Source organism: Marmota flaviventris, chromosome 19, assembly GCF_047511675.1.
Source record: "Marmota flaviventris isolate mMarFla1 chromosome 19, mMarFla1.hap1, whole genome shotgun sequence".
NCBI classification, from domain to species: Eukaryota; Metazoa; Chordata; class Mammalia; order Rodentia; family Sciuridae; genus Marmota; species Marmota flaviventris.
This window is the reverse complement of record NC_092516.1, coordinates 5,265,312-5,285,005: the sequence shown is the minus strand read 5'-3', so window position 1 is coordinate 5,285,005 and position 19,694 is coordinate 5,265,312. Positions and strand designations below refer to the sequence as shown.

Genomic DNA, 19,694 nt, shown 5'->3' with positions numbered 1-19,694 from the left:
CCTACCCCAGCCTCCCAGGCCCTCAGGAGTGTCCTTTGTCTCAGAGACCCAGGGAACCCCCTGGGGCAGTGAGCATGGGCAAGGGTGGAGAGAGGAGCCGAGGAGAGGGAGACACCGGTCTATCAGGATTGGAAGTGCATGTGCCCTGGGACCCAGACATGCTCTCCTGGGAGACTGCCCTGGGAACGGACTCTGTGGGGCTGAGACTTGTGCAGGAAGGTGGTACTTAAAGCAGTGCTGGGAGGAGTAGCAAGATAGTGGAGACCACCTGGTGTCCCCAGGGCCTCCAAGCCGAGCCACTTGGAGTAAAACCGCGGCAAAACTTTGGGCTGGTTCAGGGAACCCGGCGCCTTCAGTGTGATGGTGGTGGAGTGTAGGTGGACATTTAGGGGAGACCTGCACCCAGCATGCACCTGAGTGTGTGATTTCAGAGCCACACACTGGCAGCTTCTGGGTGAAGGGCGGGGTGCTGGGCGGGGAGGAGCTCTGCAATCCTTGTTCATTCAGGAAACCGTGGAGAAACCAAAACCCAGTGGCCAGGTGTCCCATGTCTGGGAAGGTGGCAGAGGTCTCAGGCAGGGTGGGCTCTGGAAGAGTGTGTGACTAGACAGGTGTGACTAGATAGAGCTGCACAGTGAGCAGAGTGAGGCCAGGGAGCCTCTGGAGGGGCAGGGGCCGCCTGGCCAGGTGGGCTGCCTCCTGCCCACCAGAGGGTGGAGCCCTAAAGGACAAGTGGGCAGTCCCTGTGTGCTGTCGGGGAGGGAAGGCAGCCTGGCGCCCCTGGCTCCTTGATAGCCCGCCCTCTCTGCTACCCAGGTACAACCCCAAGAGCCCTCTTCTGCAGTCCGAGACCGTCCATTACAAGAGAGGCGTGAGCCAGCACTTCTCTCTGCCTTCCTTCAAGATCGACTTCTCCGAGTGGAAGGATGATGAGGTAATACTCCCATGGAGACCCACCCTTCCCCTCACTTCTCCCACACCTCGGTGGGCGCTGAGAACTGGGAATGGCTGCTGGGCCCTGTTCTCTGTGGAACACGCCCGGGGACCTCAGGTATCTCGGTGTAGCTGAGGTCTGCAGCCTGGGGGAGCGGAGGCCAAGCCAAGAGCAGCAGTTGAGGAAGTTCCCTTGCTGGACTTCAGGGAGGCACGAAGATGGTGCCCCCTGCATAGTCCTGGAACAGTGCATCTGTTGACACTGGCTGGCATCCCTTCCACCTGGGTTTGTTTCTCAATCGTGCTGTGAACATCTTCCCCTGGCCTCACTGACTGTCTCCTCTAGGGTCTTTGTGGGTAGTAGCTCTGGTGGCTTCCCTGCTGGTGTTCCTGCCCCACCCCTTTGGGCTTCCTCCTCACCTTTTGCCTTATTTCCTGGTGACCATCTGGCCTGGGGATTGCTGATACCCTTGTCTGAGGGCTTCTGTGGGGTGGGACTTTGAGGCCCCCACCAGGGCTGCTTGAGCCTGAGAACTGCAACCTGACTCCTGCTAGTGGTCACTGTCTGGCTCTGTTCTCTCTGGGTGGCCACTTTCCCTAAGAAAGACCTCTTGTCCTTAAAATTAAATGTCTCTCAGACTCATGCAGATGGGGGAAGGCTGTCCTGCCACCATCATGTCTGGTCCCAGGATTTGGGAGTGTCTTGTAGGTGACCCCCAGCTGTGTGCCGAGCTTGGGGCAGTGGGAGTTTCTGGGGGGACAGTGTGGCCAGTATCGCTGTGAGGAGCCTGTGGTGGCATGCACAGTGCCTGAAAGCTCCAGTTGGCCAGCAGGAGGCGGGAAGAGGGCCAAGGTGATCTCTTGTGCTCCCCCATGGTTGGATCTCACCTGGACACCAGCACTGCGTGGCTGTGCACACTTAGGTTACAGAGACAAAAGTTGCATGGAGGCTCCTCAGAGCACGAGGGCCCCTCAGCCCCAGGTGCTGGTACTCGACTGGACTCCAGCCCAGGGGTGAGCACAGGGCCTTGTCCACAAAGCTCTGTTCTTCTTTCTGGCTCCATCACCTTAACAAACAGCTGCTGACCTTTGAACTCCCCTCTCCTGGGCTTAATCACAGCCTGTAAGGGCCTTGCTATGGGGCAGCTCTGGTACAGTAGCTCTTGTGCACTGAAACAGGCTCCCCATGGGGCCTCCTGTCATGGCTCATCACCCCAAAGCAAGGCAGGAGCCCGGGAAGGAAGGTCCCTTCGACTCAGCCCAGTTTCCCAGGAGCTGCCAGCCTGGCTGGGCCTGGGTGTGTGACCATGTCCACTCCTGGACTATGTCCACTCCTGGCTTGCAGCTTTCAGATATGCAGTTGTTTCTACGATGCCCCTGCCCAGCCTCTTCCTGTGCCATCCTCTTTGGCCAACTGCCACTCCTTTTCCTTTTCACTCTATGCCACCTGTGAGGCTGGTCCAATCCTCCCTGATCAGAGGCTTCTCCTGGGCTCTTGTTGCTGGTTGAGCCTACTGTCCACAGCCCTGCTTAGAACTTCTGCATTAGGCCTGGCATCTGTCCCCTTGCAGAAGGGAAACTGAGGCTTGTTCACAGTGAGCAAGTGAGGACCCACCTCCTGAGTGTGGCCCTGTGCCAGCACCTGCTGTCTCTGGGCCTGTCCCTGCTGATGTGAGCTGGCCCCAGTGCCCCATCACCTCCCACAGCAGCTCCTGGCGCCTGTGTCTCTGCCTGGTTGCCTCTGTCTATGAATGTATCTGTCCATGTCCCATCAGCTCCATGTGGCCAGAGCCATGGCTCCCTTGGAAGCAAGGTGGAGATCAGGCCTGTGTGGGCTTGGGGGCAGTTATGGGTTTGTCCAGCTGAGGGCTGCCTTCCCAGGGTTTCTCACATGGACAGGCAGTTTAGTGGGGAGCTCAGCCTCCAATGCAGGGAACCCTGTGTTAGCCATGTGCTAAGGCAGGCTAGTGGCCTGGGGCAGGGGCAGCCGGGCCACCTGCTCAAATGGAGTCATCGCCTGTCAGCATGTTGGGTGGCCTGGGCAGTCAGCCTCCCCCACAGGTGGCAGCAGACCTCCGGGTACCTGGTGTCTCTGGGTTCCCTACCTTGGCTGCTCTTGTGGTCTGTGATTTCTTTCTCCCCATCTGAATCTTCAGTAGGAGGCTCCCTGTGTTAGTGAATTTTAGGAAAAAGTGTTCCCCTCTGTTTCTTAAATAGCATCAACATTCACTCCGCAGCCGTGTCCTCATGTGTGGCCTGTGGGAGGACTTCACTTGCACTGTGTTGAACCTGTGTGGTTGGGCTATAGTGACCCATTTCACAGCACAGGAAACTGAGGCTGAGAGGTAGAAAGGCTGAAGATGGAAGTTATCCTGGGCCATTGGGCAGGAACACGTTCCCAAGCTCGGCTTCTGCTGCCAGCTTCCCGGGGGGAACACTGGCAAGGAATACAGACCTGTGTGGCCTGCACTTTGGGCTCTACGGGTGCTTCTCAGCCAGAACGTTCCTGAATGTCTCTGTTTACAGGGTGTGAACTCAGGGTTCACATAGCCTTGGACTCCTTTGGACTCAGGATTGCAGTGTGCCCCCCCCAGGAGCGGCTCTGCTGGACATCCTGTGGGGCAGGTGGTCACTGCAGGCTGACTGTCGGGCCTTCCCCTACTCCCTGTGGGTAGTCCTGGCTAAGGGAAGCTGACTCTTCGGGTACTGGAGGCCGCGGGCCTCTGCTGTCAGTGGGCCCCATTAGGTTTCCACCCATTATTTTCTTCTGTTTCTCAGCAGTTTTATTGTGATATGATTCACGTGCCTTGTAGTTTGCTCATTCTAAATACACAGGCCAATGGGTTTAGAGTATTTAGTGCTATGCAGTCAATGTCTATTCTTTGGTCACTCTTTATTGAGAATGAATTTAAAAATGCATGTGTCTGCTGCTCCTCTGTGCCAGACACTGAGGGGGTCATGGAGACTTGGTAGGCAGGGCCACATCTTTTGCATCTTTCATCTAGCAGGAAATTGGGGACACTGAGGATGACCCCATGATCTCATACTCTTCTCTGACTCCCTGGCCGAAGTCCTGACAGTTCTCGCCTCCTTTCCTCCTCAGTTGAACTTTGACCTGGACCGGGGCATGTTTCCAGTGGTCATTCAGGCTGTGGTGGACGAAGGAGATGGTGAGTGGGGTTGGTTGGCTTTTCCTCTTCCTCCTGTCCTAGCATGTGGGTCCTGCAGGGAGGAGGCTGCTTCCTGAGGTCCTTCTACCCAGTCAGTGAGAGATGTCCTTCCAGAGGTGACAGTGGTCCATGCCTCTACGTGCAGGCCCAGGACATGGGGAGCTCCAAGTATAGGAGGCTCGGGAGCTGCTGGGGGAGCGGCAAAGCCCCTGGCAGAGAAGGGTGGGGCCAGGTGCAGGTCTCCAGGTGCATACCTGGAAGGGGGCTGGTTGGAATGGGCACCATCGGGGGTGGGGGGGGCACTTGACCCTGACTGCTCTGTCCTCTCTTCTGTCTCTCTTCTCCTGGCTTCAGTGGTAGAAGTGACTGGCCATGCCCACGTGCTCCTGGCTGCCTTTGAAAAGGTAAGTGCCATCCCAGCTGCCGACCCCAGTGACCTGGGAGCTGGGGTTGGGATGGCCTTGTGAAATCAGAAGCCTGACTGGGGGATCAGGGCTTGGTGCAGGGGGCCAAGGGTCAGAGCTGGGGCAGGGAGATGGAGATGACCAGGACACTCGTTCTGAGGCTGAGCGTCCCATTGGCAGGCTTTTCAAAGGGATTTGGAGTGGCAGGGCCAACCCTCACTTCCCACTAGGATGTGGAGAAATTGTTGCCCTGGCCATTTTCCACCAGCCCCAGGGTACCTCAGGTGTCACCTGGTACCTGTCACATCCCAGCTGATGCACTGCCCCTTCCTGCCTGGCTTGTATTTACCCTGACCCTACTGGGCTGGGCAGGCCTTGATCCTGACTGGCTCAGGGCAGCCCTTCTGTCCTTACTTGATTGATGTCTGTGAGACAGAGCAGTGGTTTGTGGTTAGCCTCGGGGCTGGGTTCCATGCACAGCACCTAGTGAAGCTCTGGAGCCTGAAGGGTGGACCAGGACCTGCCCCCTGCTATCTGGCCTGCATGGTTCCTGCAGGTAGAGGGTGTGTTCTTGTTTGATAATGACCATGCAGACCCCGCCCTCCTCCATGCCCTTGAATATTTGTCAGTACTCTGGAGGGTTTCAGCAAGCGCCTGGGGCCCTTGTGCTTTGCCACCACACCTGTGAACTGCTTGCTCCCTTCTGGGTCCTCATGAGTGCCCCTGCAACCCCTGCCTGCTTTTATGCAGAGCCCAGCTCCTGTGACCTGGCCCTTTACCAAGGTCCCTGGTGCTCTGCACAGCTGGGCCAGGGACCCCTCAGACTTGTTCATCCCATGGAGAGGTTGGATCTGCCCTCCTGGGCCTAGGGGCACAGGATGCCCATGTGAGTGCCTGGACAGAGGTTGGCCTCCTTCATCTCCAGTGCTCGCTGGCTAGCCATGCTCCTGAGCTCAGCTTCTACATAAGAGGTGGACACTGTTTATGCATCTGCCTTCTCTGGCTGAGGCAGAGAACCATCTCGGGCAAATGTTCCATTTTGAGCTTCCAGTTTAGAACCCAATAAGAACAGCTCATAATGCTGTAATCCTGCACTGTGGACGTTTCTGCAAGGACCACCAGCCTTACCAGACAGTCGGACAGTGCCATCTTCCTTGGCTTGGAAGTGGTCATCAGTGTGGTTTCAGGATCTCAGATCTGATGCCCTAATGAGCATTGTCCAAGCTGAAGGGAGTGTCTCCCTGGATGCTGAGGATCTCATTGTTCCCTTTGAACTTTTGGTGCTCCCAGTGGTCCTGGGTGCCTATGCCTATGTGACTTCCAGACTATTCCAGGCCCTTTGAAAGCAAGAGCCTGTCTTGATTCTGGTGTCTGAGTGCTTTCTGGATGTTGGGGAGGCGCGTGATCACTGGGCCTTGGCTGAGAGGTCAATGTGGGAGAGTTGGGGTCTGTAGGGCAGGGCAGGGCCCAGGGGGCTATTTTTAGAAGGTTATCCAGGTACCTTTGAAGCTAGTCCTGAGGGCTGCAGTTGGGAGGTCTTGGCTTGGCTCCATGGTGGTCACATCTGTCTTGTTTTTGGCTGTGGATGTGGGTTATCGGGGAGGCCTGCAGCTGGCCAGGTAACCTGTGTGTTCCCCTGCAGCACATGGATGGCAGCTTCTCCGTGAAGCCTTTGAAGCAGAAGCAAATCGTAAGTGTCGGGCTGTCACAGCCCCTTTGACTTGAGAGGCGTGCACACATGCGCTCGCTGCCATCCAGGGGTTGTGGGCGGTTCTTCCTGGGCCACAGTGGCCTTGAGTTCCCCACTACTGGGCTCTCTGCTCCAGGAACTCGGGTCATGCGTGTCTTTTGAGGGGTGTGTGCACACTCACCACCTACCAAAGCCATTCTTTTTTTTTTTTTTTTTTGGTGGTGGTGCTGGGATTGAACCCAGTCCTCAGGTGTGCCTGGCAAGGGCTCAGCCACTAGCCATGACCCCCACCCCATGGCCACTGCCATAGCCCTAAGTCTGGTGGAGTTGAGCGTGGGGCCTGTGATGCAGTAGTCTCAGCAGACCTTCTGGATGGAGGGGTGGAGGGGGCGGAGACGGGCGACTGCAGCCTCCTTTCTTTACACACTGCGAGAGATGGGCCACATCGGGCAGAGACCTGGACTGACTCCATCAGCGCCTGACAGGAAGATGGAGAATCCTAGATCAAATGCTGTGGACCAATGCGGCTTCTCTTTGGGGTCATTAATTCTGTGGTCCTATGCTGGTCCCATCATACTTAGGCACTGTGAGGATTTAATGGAGCAGGGGAGGTCCCTTAACCGGAGCTGCATGAGACTTGATTCTGACACTTTTTTTTTTTGTACTGGGGATCGAACCCCAGGGTGCTTAATCACAGAGCCATATCCCCACACCCCTTTTTTAAAATATATTTTTATTTTATTTTTAAAACTTTTTTAGTTGTAGATGGACAGTATGCCTTTATTTTATTTATTTTTGTGTGGTGCTGAGGACCAAATCCAGTGCCTCACACACACTAGGCAAGAGCTCTACCACTGAGCCACAACCCCAGCCCCTGCCAGCCCTTTTGATGTTTTATTAGAGACAGGGCCTCGCTGAGTTGCTGGCTCTGAACTCCTGATCCTCCTGCCTCGGCCTCCCAGTGTGCTGGTTTTACAGGCATGTGCCACTGTGCCCACCCTGAGACTTGGGCCACGGTTGGGGTCTGTTTTCCAAGGCTGTAGTTAGCAGTGTGTAGGTACCAGGGCCTGTTTAAGCCGCAGTGTGGAAATGGGGTTTATTAGCTTCTAGAAGGTAGAATGATCCTTGTCAAGTCCCCAGCCTGAAGGTGCTGGGTGGGTCCAAGATCCAGTGGGGGTCAGGGTCCTTATCTTGGGTGAGCTGGCTGCCAGTGCCCTGGCACTGGTGAGCAACAGGAGGGCAGGTCTGTTTGTGTCTTAGAGCAGAGATATTAGAGAGCAATAGCCACGCAGGCTGCCGTCTGCTCGCTACAGGCCTTGACTCTGGTTGCTCTTGTGGGCTGGGGACGGATGAGTGAGTCAGAGTGGCTTTTCTCTGGTGGTGGGTTGGTCAGTGGGTTAGCTGGGCCCAAGACCCTCAGCTCTGCTCCCTGGGCACAGAGCATGTTTCCTTCCCTCTCCTGGCATCAGCCCACTCCCCAGGGGCAGGTGGGGACAGGCCCCACAGCTGCGCCTGCCTCTGGGATCTGAGCCGTGGAGGCAGTGTAGGCCCAGGTGGGTACAAAGGAGCCCTGGATGGGGCTGGCAAGGCCCAGTGCACCTTCTCTGCTCCCCAGGTGGACCGTGTCAGCTACCTGCTGCAGGAGATCTATGGCATTGAGAACAAGAACAACCAGGAGACCAAGGTGTGTCCCCGTGGGTGGAACTGTGCTACCTACCTTGCCGGAAGCCCACTCACTGTGGACGACTTGCAGGGTCTCCCAGGCCTGGCTGAGGGCTGATGGAAAAGGGCCAGTCCTTTCTGCCTTCCCCTGGTGAGCCTGGGCACTTTCAGCCATAGAGTCCTGAGGTTTACAAGACATGGTGTCCTTTTTCCAGCAAGTTTGCTGGCTTGTGTAATTCACCATCTGGTCCTCCAGGGCAGCCTGGGATCCAGGGACCTGCCCCTCCTGCGGCCTGGGCCTGGCAGTGAGTGCTGCCTTTGGGTTTTTCCCTCATAGCCAGCCGTGAGCGAGGCTGCCCCCTGCTGCTGGCTTCACGCCTCGACAGTGTGTCCTGCACACCAGAGGACACATCCAAGGTAGAGGCAGCTCTGGTAGCTGCTAAAGCAGTGGCCCAGGTGGCCAGGGAAGGGCTGAGGAGCTTGAACTTGGGACCTGGTTGCCTTTTTGTTATTTCTTATTTTTTGTTATTCTTATTTTATGTTTTTGGTGCTGGGGATTGAGCCTACTAAGTCACATTCCTACCCCTTTTTATTTTTTATTTTAAGACAAGATCTCACTAAGTTTCTTAGTCTTGCCAAGTTACTGAGGCTGACTTGGAACTTGTGATCCTCCTGCCTCAGTCTTCCAAACTGCTGGGATTACAGGCGTGTACTACTGTGCCTGGCTCTTTTTATTGGTTTCTTTCTTTTTTTTTTTTTTGGTACTGGGGATTGAACTCAGGGGCACTCAACCACTGAGCCACATCCCCACCCTATTTTGCATTTTATTTAGAGACAGGGTCTCACTGAGTTGCGTAGCACCTTGATTTTTGCTGAGGCTGGCCTTGAACTCATGATCCTCCTGCCTTAGCCTCCCAAGCCCCTAGGATTACAGGCATGTACCACTGCGCTCAGATTTATTGTTTTTTAAAAGAGTATGGCATGAATGAAATGGCTGCCTGTTTTGTTTTTGTTTTTTAAATTTCTTTTAGATGTCGATTGATCTTTATTTTATTCATTTATTGAATGTGGTGCTGAGAATTGAACCCAGTGCCTCACACATGCTAGGCAAGCGCTCTGCACTGAGCCCCGGCCCTGGCCTGTTTTTTAGAACCTCTCTGAAAGGCAGAGACTGGCTGGGTCTGGGACAGTGGGAACCTCCAGGAGCTAGGAGGACAAAGTAGTCTGGCCAGGCCCGGCTCAGCCGAGCATGCACTCTGCTCAGCTCTTACACCAGGGGCTGGCTGGCATCCCTCAGGGTAGCTGCTTGGCGCTGTGGACAGCCAGGGACAGTGGGCAGACTGTGCTCTAATGAAGCTCCACAGAAACAACTGGGTCAGCCTGCCTGGTCCTGCTGGGACCCCATGCTCTCAGCCCACGTGCTGCTTTTCTTAAAATTGATTATTGATTTAGTGAAAGCATTGCCAACAAGTTAGATCTCTGTGATTGTTCCCACTACAGGGACGGTCCCCCAGCTTCCAGGCACTGCTTAGCAGGGGAGCTCTTTGGAGTTTCTCTTTGAATCTGAGAAGCAGAAAGAGCCAGTTCTTGAGTCCCCAGTGTCCCCTTAGTGAGCATGGTGCCAGCTGTAGCCTCCACAACTGCCCCTGCCTCTGGGTCTCCCTTGGCCATGGTGGCCCCTGGGGTAATGAAGGACAGCTGGTGGCCCGGGAGGGCCTACAGAGGCCACTGACCGGCAGGCCCTCATCCCTGTAGCCCGCAGATGACGAGAACAGTGACAACAGCAACGAGTGTGTGGTGTGCCTGTCGGACCTGCGGGACACACTGATCCTGCCCTGCCGCCACCTGTGCCTCTGCACCTCCTGTGCTGACACGCTGCGGTACCAGGCCAACAACTGTCCCATCTGCCGGCTGCGTGAGTGCCACCCAGGGCCTGCACATGGGGTTGTGGAGATGCGGGCGGCCCACACCACAGCAGTTCCGGGCCGGGTGTCCTCTGTGGCTGAGACAGGAGAGCAGCACTAGCCTAGCTAGACTTTATGGGGGTCAGGAAGGAGGGAGTGAGCCAGGTGGGTGGTGGCCTGCGCTGGGTGAGCTGGGCAGGGTCCTGGTTCAAGGGGCCAGTCCTGCCTCACGTGGAGCTCTGTGAACCCCATTCCAGCTCACAGCCTGAGTCCTTCCTCCCCTGGGCTACTGAGCCTTGGGTGAGGATGTGAGGTAGGAGGCCCGGACACCATGGGGTCAGGAGTCAGTGCAAAAGAGGTCTCCTCCCTGCACGAGGCCTGTGTCCATCGTGGGCTGGACAGGACATAGAGAGAGGAGAAGGATTGATGGATGCACCTCGTCTGTGACCATGTTGCCAGGACACATCTCTGAGGAGGCTGAGGAGGAGCCTCTTGTCCCGCCCCATTTGCTTCTGCTTGGCCTGGTCACCTGGGCTGCACTCTTCACCTGCCCTTTCCTGGAAGAGTATGCCATGGCCTCTGGGCCATTTTGTGGGGAGAGGGATGAGCCTGGTTTGGTCTCCCTGCTCTGGGTGGCCAGACTCTGCCCCTGGACTCCCCTTGGGACCTGGTAAACCTTCCTGCAGCCTGAAGGGGCTCCTCTCATCCTGGCCGTGTGGTCTGGAGCACTGGGTGGGTCTTGTCCCCTGCTGCCCAGCTCCGCTGGCCCTCACCCTGGGCCAGTGCCATCTTGACCTTGTATTTCCTCCCTGCCTAGAGCTGCTAAGGCTCTGCTCTGCCCAGTTCTGGGACTCCTCTAGGGTATCCCAGTGGGGTGCCCAGTGTCTCTGGCTGGGTGGGCTCCCCATGCTGCTCGGATGCTACCTGCTTACCTGAGTCCCTCCCTCTGCACAGCGTTCCGGGCCCTCCTGCAGATCCGGGCTGTGCGTAAGAAGCCAGGGGCCCTGTCCCCTATCTCCTTCAGTCCTGTCCTGGCCCAGAGCATGGACCACGATGAGCACTCGGTAAGTGCCTCTTGCACCCTCCTGTCCGTGGTCCATGTGGCCCTGCAGGAGGCTGAGTGTGGATGGGGGCCAGGGCGGCCATGTATGCGAGGCAGCTGCCCCCTCGTCTGGGTTCACCCCCAGTGGACGAGTTGGCCCTCCGTCTGCTTCTCCGTGAGTGAGCCGTGCTGTTTCCTCACAAGACTCCACAGGGCAGCATAGCATCGCTCTGAGGGGCCTTAGCAAGTGGCCACCAGGTCCCCTGCACTGGGCCACACAGGTGGGGCTTGCTTTAGGCAGGCAGGGCAGGTCCTGTCGCTTCAGGCCTGAGGAGGAGACAGGGACATGAGGAAAGGGCAGGGCCGGGAGACCAAAGCCGGTGCAGAGCGACTCTAGCAGGTGGGAGGGACGCAGAGGCAGGAAGGGCTGGGAGGGAGCCCAGGAGAGAGGGCTGCCAGGCAGAGCCTGCCCGGGCTCCCTGTTGGCTTGAGCTCCTTTCCTGGCTCCCCGCTGAGGCTGCCATGTCCAGTGGCCTTGAAGGCCCCCCTATTGGAATAAACCCAGTGGGCCCGCACACCCACAGGTGCAGCCTCTGCGTGGGAGGGTCCTCGCCAGCCTCCTGGATCTGCACTGGGCTATGGCCGGACCCTGCCGTCCCTAGCAGGAGGCCAGGTGTATTTGTTCACGTTCCTGAAAATTGGGCCAGTATTTGGAAGCTTGGAAACTCCCCTTGAACCCCAGGTTTTGGGCTTCTCTTTTAAAATTGGAAGTGTTTTGGCAGCTGCAGCAGAAGTGTGGCTGTCCTAGAGGGGCCTGTGTCACCGAAGGCCACCCAGCCACCTTGGGCTTGCCTGGCAGTTCTGCCTCCAACTTGTTCGGCATGGGCTTTGGGGGACCCTGGTACCTTCCATCAACCACTGGCTGTTTGGTTGCGAGAGGCTGGTCTCTGTGTGTCAGAGGGCTGATGGACGCCCAGTGGCAGTGGCTTGGTGTTTGGTTTTGCCCTCCCCAGTTCTGCCCTGGTGGCCTAGGCTCAGGCGGGTCCCTTCCTGTTCTCTCTTACGTTTCATGAGCCAAGACGCTTCCCACAGTGCAGGGCTGCAGCCGTCTCCTGTCTTTCATGGGCGGAGAGCCCTTGACCAAGCCCTGCTGCTCTGGGTGACCTAGGGTGGGTTGGTGTTGGGGCAGGGACAGGCCCCACCCCTTGCTGCTCTGAGAGGGCCAGCTGTATGGCTCCTGGGCCCTGGCCAGGCAGGCCGGCAGCCTGTCCAGAGCCCTCAGCCAGGACTCGCATTGCATGTGGTCCCGAGGGTCCTGTGAAGCGCAGGGTGCCTGGCGCCTGGAGGACAGCAAACCAGAGCCCCGCCCGCCAGCCCAGTGCCATTCAGGGGTGGTGGTTGTAAAACATATAATTTTTATCTTGACAGTGTCCCTTTAAAAAATCAAAGTCGCACCCTGCCTCCCTGGCCAGCAAGAACCCTAAAAGGGAAACAGTAAGTGTGCTTGGTCCTTGCGACCTTTCTGCCCGCACTTCGCTCTAAACCAGCAGCGTGGGACGTCCGTCCACCCCAGGCTAATGTTTATTAACGCAGTCTGTCCATCTGCTCTCCCCAGTCCCGGAGTCCCTGCCCAGGAAGGGAGTTTTGTGGAACAAGCAAAGCTCAAGGTCTGTTGGCAAAAAGCCAGTCTCGTCTGCCCTGGTGACGGCCGGCCAGGCAGTGCCCCTCTGCCAGCTTTGCCCCGCCTGGGCCCCAGGCCCGTTTCCCTTTTTTTTTTTCTTGCTGGCAGTGGAATGGACGTTGGAGGTGGACTGTCGCTGCTGCTGAGTTTGCAGACAGTTTTCCCTGCGCGTGCTTCTGGGTCTTGCGTTCCCTTGCTCTCTACCCCTTGGGTCTGGCTTTTTGGGCCTAGGACTCTGGTTTTCTGGCATTTTCCTTGCACCCTAGGGGACAGGCAGGGGGATGGGTAGTGGGTGGCAGCTGGACCAGGCCTCTACCCAGAGCCTTCATGTACCTGGGCAGACCCAGTCAAAGCCCCGTGTACCCAGGGGGTGGCTTAGAGAGGCGGAGAGAAGCAACCCAGAGAGACTTTTTCATTTTTCAAGGAGGGAGGGGCTCAGGCCATCCTTCACCTTTAAGTTGAAGGCAGGTGGGAGCAGGGGGGGACAGAGGTCCAAGACGCAACGCAGGCCTGGCACCCACCTGTGGTCCTTCCTCTCAGGGCCTCGCTCTCTGCAGGCCAGAGCCCGAGGCTCTTTGCCCCTTGGCCTGGTCCTGGGAGAGTGAGGCAGGGCAGCACTGCCCACCTCTGAGCAGCCTGGTGGCCTGACTGCTGTTCCTGGGTCCCTGGGTGGCTTTCTCCTCCATCCACCTTGTGGGTTCTGCCCGCTTCCAATAGGGGGCGACAGTGGCTTCTCCCTCGTGCCCCAGCTGCCAGCCAGGTCGGAGCTCCTGGAGCAGACTTCCCGGGCTGGGGCACACGTATGTGCAGTGGCCCTCTGCTTTTGGCATGGCCCACCCTGCTCTCCCCACCCGCCAGCCTTCCTGTCACTAATCCCTCATTCTCCCCCTCGAGGCAGGAACAGGAAGCCAGGTAGGGGCTGGCCGAGGACAGGGTGGGAACCCTTGTGGGTGCCCTCCGCCCTTCATCTTGGCCACTAATGTGGGCATCTGCATGTCCAGGGTGTGCGCTAGCTATAGCCGATGGCCGAGGGAGCTCTGGGCTTTAAGGCTGTGAGGGAGGGGGGACCTCAAGTCCCTAAAGGTGGAGCAGCCAGGAGATGGTCAGCAAAGAAGGAGTGGGAGCAGCATGTCCCTGGGAGAAGCCCAGTGTCAGGGGCTTTATGGCTGTGGGCAGGGGGCCTGGCTGGCCTCTCTTCACCTGTGCTTGTCCCTGCAGAGCTCGGACAGCATCCCATCTGGCTACGAGCCCATCTCCCTGCTCGAGGCACTCAATGGCCTTCGTGCTGTGTCCCCGGCCATCCCTTCAGCCCCACTTTATGAAGAAATCACCTACTCGGGGGTTTCAGACGGCCTCTCTCAGGCCAGCTGTCCTCTTGCTGGGATCGAGCGAGTCATGGAGAGCAGCCACCAGGGCAAGCCCAGGAGCAAGTCTCCAGACAGGTGAGGCCAGACCCGGCCTTCCTCTCGAGAGGGCGTGTGCATGTGAGTGTGCGTGGCAGCACGTGAGGACGTGAGGCTGATGTGTGGCGTCTCAGGGTTTTCTGACGTCTGGTTAGTGACCGCCAGGGCACAGAGCCAGTAGCAGGTCAGACTCAGCAGCAGCTCATCACGGCAGAGAGCAGAGCCGTGGAGCCGTGCCAAGGCCGAGGCCAGAGGTTCCCGTGCCCTCCTGTCCTCAGCCACGGGGCTGTTCAGCAGCCAGTCCCATGGACATGTCCCAGCACAGTGATGAGTGATGGCAGCTAGAGCTTGGGATGCAGCTGGCGCACATCACTGCTGAGCCAGTGGTCATGTCCCTTCCCAGGCTTGACAGCCTCCGCAGTCACAGGGCACAGAGGGCCTCCAGCAGCTGCGTTCCTTGGGTGCCAGGGTCAGTGGGCTCCCGTGGAGACTGGCAGGGAGTGGCCGCCTGCCCACCTCCTGGCCCCACTGACGGGCTTGGTGCTCTCAGTGGAGAAGCAGGCCCACGCCCTCTTGCTGCTTCCTGCCCCTGCCGGTTTCTCTTCTCCTCTCTCTGCTCATGTCCCTCCAAAAGTCTCGGGTGGCCTGTCGGCATCGGCCACAAGGGCTTTGCTAGGAGGTGCTTCTCCAGGAGTGTCTCCCCACCTCTTGGCCTCACCCAGTGGGTGTCAGGGTGGGGCATCTGCCAGCCAGTGTGGCTTTGCTGCTCAGCATACCTGATCCAGCTGCCCTCCGGGCCCCACCTTCCCTTCCCTTCCCTCTCTCCCCAGCACCCTGAGGTCTCCGACATCCCCAATCCACGAGGAGGATGAGGAGAAGCTCTCCGAGGACTCGGATGCTCCTCTCCCGCCCCCTGTGGTGGAGCTGGCGCTGCAGGAGAGCTCCCCCGAGGTGAGACCCTGCCTGGCTTCCTCCAGCCACACCCACCAGGCCCGAGCCCCCGCCCACCTGGGCACTGCCACGCTGTGAGGCTCTCCAGGCTGCGGTCCCAGCCTCTGGGACAGGGTGCTGCATGGTGACTTGACCAGGGTGGCAGGAAAGGCCACATGAGAATCCTGCACCCATGATGTCTTGTGTCCCTGGGTGGCTGCAACTGCCCTCCCTGCTGCCCACTGCCCTCCGCCTGGTGTCAGTGCCCTGGCTGTCGGCCCCAGCCCTGCCACCAAGTCCTAGGCAGTTTTCCTTTGTCTCCTAGAGCTTCACAGCAGAAGAGGTGGATGCATCCTCGCTGAAGCAAGGTGAGCCCTCCTCCCTTGGCAGCCCAGCCCCGGCCGCCTGGAGATTGAGTCTCACCAGGAGCTTTGCCACACGGGTGCCGACCAGGCCCTGCTGCTCAGTTTTCCCACCTCCCCCCCAGACTGTAGGAGCAGCCCCCGTTTCCAGCCTGGGTCTTCTGGCCAGCTAGCCCCCGGCCGCCCAGCCAGCCGTCTCCTCCTTCAGAACGAGAGCAGGGCTGGTGTGTGTCTCCTCACCTCCTCTAGTGGAGGCCTTAAGCACATGAGGGCCTCCCGGGGGCCTCCTGTGAGCCGGGCCCTGTGGGGAGGCAGCGTGGCGGCACCTGTGCTGAGGCCTCCCTAGCCTCCCTCCATAGCTGGCCGTTCCTCCCCAGCCTTGCTGCTCAACACAAGGGGAAAGGGAGGCTCCGCTGGCACCAGGGAGGCCCGTGGCCGTGGCCGTGGCCAAGTATGGTGAAGATCCCAGAATAGATCGCAGCCACCCCTGGGCTGACCCAAGTGCCTCCCAGGAAGCCACCCACCCTCAGGGAGGCCCCCCTGCAGGCTGCTGGCAGCCCCCAGCCCTGAGAAGCTGGGCCCCAGGCTGCGAGTCCCCAGGGGCAGTGCCTCACCCAGCCCCGGGCCTTGCCTCCCTGCGTCTGTGCTTTGCAAGCTGCTGGTCTGAGCAGACAATGAGGAACCAGTCCCAAAGGGATGTGACCTCGGCTGTGGGATACAGTGTGTGCAGGGACAGACAATCTGGGGACGAGCCCTTTTTTTTATCAGAGAAGGGCCACCCTCAGAAGTGCAGGTCCCAAACTGAGGAACTGAGAGCTGTTGTGTGGCATGTGCCTCAGATTCCCTCACAAGGGCCAGGATCTGTGGTAACTGCTCTGGGCAGCAGGGCCATGGCCCTGGCACCTGCTTTTCGGCAGGGTTGAGCAGGGGACAGCTAACAACACCTGTTACCAGCTGACCTTGTTTTTGAAACATGGGTCTGTAATGTTCATAATACAAATAAAACACCCATGCTAGTGGGAGAGAGGGAGGGAAAAGAAAGGAAGTGTCCACCTTTGGGTCTTTGGAGAATGCGGGGATGGGGCGGCGTCAGCTGGAGCACAGGCCTAGGATTTGCAGTGGTCCTGACCTTGCCCTCCACTGTGCAGGGAGCCGGGTGCCTTCCATCGAGGACGTCCTGCAGGACAGCAGTCCTGAGCACCATGGCTGCAGCCAGCCAGGCCCTCCTGCTGACATCTACCTGCCAGGTAATGGCAGGGCTGGGGGTGTGTCCTGACTCTGTCCCCAGGGAGGTGGGGGCCTACCAGTCCCACAGCATGACTCTGGCCAAGCCCAGGTCTGCTTGGTATCCTGCAAGCTCAGCTCTTTGGAGCAGAGCCTTCACCTGAGGCCCCTGTCAGAGCACTCTGGAGTGAGTGGACACAGTCCTTTTCTGTCTACCTCCTGCTGGGGACCAGGTGGTCATCACTGGTCCTTCCCAAGGGCACAGCAGGCCCAGGCCTGGTGCTGGGGGAGCCATTGGCAGAACCTCTGCCCCGTAAGCTGCAAGCAGAAAGCAAGAATGCAGGACCCAAGGTCATGCTGGTGCAGGGATCCAACCAGAAAGCCAGGGCAGCCACGGGCCTCCCCTGCCTCAGGGGTGACTGGGCCACCTGCCCAGATGACACAGCACGTCTCCAGCCAGGGCAGAGAGCAGGCAGAGTGCCCTGGGCACCGGAAAGGCCCATGGCAGGGGCAGACTCTGCCCTCTCCTTTTCCTAGGCTCAGGCTCAGGCTCAGGCCCAGGCCCTCAGGTCAGTTCTGCTCTGCTGGGGTCTGCTTCAGACCAGAGCTCCAGAATTGGGGTGCAGGGGAGGCTCTAAAGCTTCTGGGCTTCTGACATAAATGGCCATATTGCCTTCAGAGCTGTGACCTTGGAGGAGTTGCTTTAAGGAACCTGGGTCCCTTCACATAGCAGGGAAGCCCATCTGCCCCCTGCCTGGCCCAGAACCTGTATGGCTCAGTCTTCCAGGGTCACCACAACCAGGGCCTCAGGCAGTTGTGACACACTCTGGTTGGAAAGGACCTCTCAGCGCCACCGTGCTTCTGTTTTATTTTTTTGGTACCACGGACTGAAACCAGGGGTGCTTAACCATGGAGCCACATCCCAGCACCACCCCTGGAGACACTAGCTGGGTGCTGCAGCTGGGGTCAGACTGCAGAAGCACGCCGCTGCCACCCAGGTGACCCGCCTGGGTCAGCGGTGCACTGCCTGGGCCTGCGTGGCAGAGCCATGTCCTGCAGGAGACCACGAGTCCTGAGGCAGCCAGTCACAGGCACCCATGGGGCAGCCAGTCTAGGGGCAGAGTGCGTCCCAGCACAGTGGAGGTGACATGCCAGGAGTGAGCAGCAGCCTCTGCAGGAGGCCGCAGACCCCATGGCCTTGCTGCACCTTGGGGAAGCTGCTCATGGGCTGCTCGCTGCTCCACGTTCTGAGGGCTTGGCTGGGTTCCAGCCTAGCTCAGTTGTAAACCTAGCAGGACAGTGGCCACTCCAGATCTGGGATGAGCCAGCCAGGGCGAGGTCAGGAGACCCACTGCTGGGCACTGAAGGGTGATATTCTGAGGGGCCAGACCTCACCCACTAGCTGGGGCTGAAGGGTCCCCAGGTCCCTGGTATGGCCACTTGGGGTAAATCTGCTGTTCCCATCAGACTGCATTGGGGACAACTGAAGGCCCTGCCCTTTGGTGACTTAAGGATGGCAGCAGGTGATGAGGGGCACCAGCCTGTGACCACACCTCCCTCTGCTCTTGCCCACAGGATGGTCCACGTCCTTGGAGACACCCTGCAGCCTCGGCACCACTGGCCCCCCCTGGCCTCCGCTTGGTGGCTCCAGTCCTGACCCTGGGGCCACTGACCTGACCCCACTCTGAGAGTTAGGCCAAACTGACAGCATGGAACCCTCAGCCCCTCAGACTTGGCCAAGGGGCTGCCCTGGACCCCAGTGTGATTCCAGTCTCTGCTGTCGGCATGACTCGTGGCCACCAGGCTCTCAGGGGCCATGGTGACCCTCGATCAAAGAGCACAGTGACCTGTCCACTCTTCAAACCCTCTTTTTCTATGGTCGATATGTTTGTAAATGGTACAAGATGAAGGACAGTGACTTTCTACCTGGGCACTGGCCCTGGGAGTTCCCCAGATGCCGGGGTCAGGGTCCCTGAGAACTTAGCAGACCAGCAGAAGAGGACGGATCGTGAAGTCCAGCTTCACAGACGTTCTGGGGGAGCAGAGCCTGTCTGCTCACTCGCGCGTGGCCCCATAGCAGCCTGGTTCTCAGTGCCACCTTTGCCCACTGGTGGTCACTGTGGCCGTGAGTGGCCCCCCTGCTCTGGGCCCTCTGGCACTGAGTGCCTGCCCCAGCGTGCAGCCCTTCCCCTGGCAGCCAGGGCGGCCGTGGGCAAGGCAAGGGCTGGCCTAGCCGTGGGGTAGTGGCCTGGTCACCATGCCCTGTGCCTTCTCACAGGTCCCAGCTTTGCTCCCATCAGATGTCTCCAAGTGGGGGCCTTCCTGCTCAGCCAGTGCACTGCCCGCTCACCTTCCCGGGGGGTGGGGACCTGAGCTGCTCCCTTGGCTGTCCATCACCATTTAAATATTCCTCTGCGTCTGCGAGACTTGCGTAGTGGGCTCTGGGAAAGGAGGGCATGGAGGTCCAGCCGGGGCCCTGTGCTGGCAAGGCAGCTGGCAGCAGAGATGGGTGCCTGGTGCTGGTGCCCAGAGCAGAGCTGCCAGCGGGACCTGGAGCCGGTGCTGTTGCTGCCTGCCTGGCCCAGGGAGGTGGAGGGGTCCCTGCCCAGAGAGCCGCCCTGCTCCTGTCCCCTGAGGGAGGGATGGCCGTGGGGTGGCACAGAGCCTGCTCTGAGGCTCAGGGGTGCTCGAGCCAGGGCAGTGCCCCACAGGGCACCTTGGGGAGCAACCTAGCAGTGGCTGGTTCAGTCTGTCCAGCGAGCCTGTGAGCAGAGCACCATCAATCCTGCTCTCTCCTGCCTGCTGTTTGCTCACATGTGCACACAGGTGAGCGCACGCACGCAGGTGAGCGCATGCACACGTACCCCTCCTCTCACCCACCAGCGTCCTGGTCTCTGGCTGTTGATATTGGTGCCAGTTATTTGAAGGATGGGATGCACACTGGCCCATCTTGGCCTCAGTGTGCTATTATTTGATGTACTCTGATTGGCTAGTTTTTTGTTCGTTTTTACTGTATATTTATAGTAATAAAATCATGCAGCAATATCCTGTCCACACCTTCCTCAGGGCACAGCACTCTGGGCCTGTGGCAAGACACTGGTGGTGAGTGGCAGCTGCTGATGGCTGTGACCCTGCTGTGTTTCTTCATGTAAGGCAGCAGTGACAGCGCTCCCGAGCACCGTCCTGTCATTGCTAGCCCTGGCTGGAGCAAGAGCAGACTTGACAGGGAAGGAATCCTGGCCCCAGGTGTGTGGGCTGTTGCTCCAGTGCCCATCCCCATCCCTGATTC

General features: G+C 58.8%; 1 protein-coding gene across 4 annotated transcripts in view; it reads left to right on the top strand.

Annotated features, from left to right (window-relative positions):
• The window catches only part of Mgrn1 (mahogunin ring finger 1), a 45,029-nt gene extending 25,579 nt beyond the window's left edge, over nt 1-19,450 (top strand). For 2 of the 4 annotated variants that reach the window (XM_071605303.1, XM_027940437.2), the window contains exons 5-17: nt 817-934; nt 4,037-4,103; nt 4,458-4,507; nt 6,150-6,197; nt 7,813-7,881; nt 9,615-9,774; nt 10,718-10,827; nt 12,234-12,299; nt 13,705-13,928; nt 14,720-14,840; nt 15,145-15,187; nt 16,330-16,428; nt 17,981-19,450. In XM_071605303.1, coding sequence (XP_071461404.1) covers nt 817-934; nt 4,037-4,103; nt 4,458-4,507; nt 6,150-6,197; nt 7,813-7,881; nt 9,615-9,774; nt 10,718-10,827; nt 12,234-12,299; nt 13,705-13,928; nt 14,720-14,840; nt 15,145-15,187; nt 16,330-16,428; nt 17,981-18,093 — 1,288 coding nt within the window. In that variant the 3' untranslated portion in view covers nt 18,094-19,450. The remainder of the gene's footprint in view (nt 1-816; nt 935-4,036; nt 4,104-4,457; nt 4,508-6,149; nt 6,198-7,812; nt 7,882-9,614; nt 9,775-10,717; nt 10,828-12,233; nt 12,300-13,704; nt 13,929-14,719; nt 14,841-15,144; nt 15,188-16,329; nt 16,429-17,980) is intronic. The other 2 variants (XM_027940438.2, XM_027940439.2) reach the window with 2 other exon arrangements.
• Nucleotides 19,451-19,694: the final 244 nt, after the last annotated feature.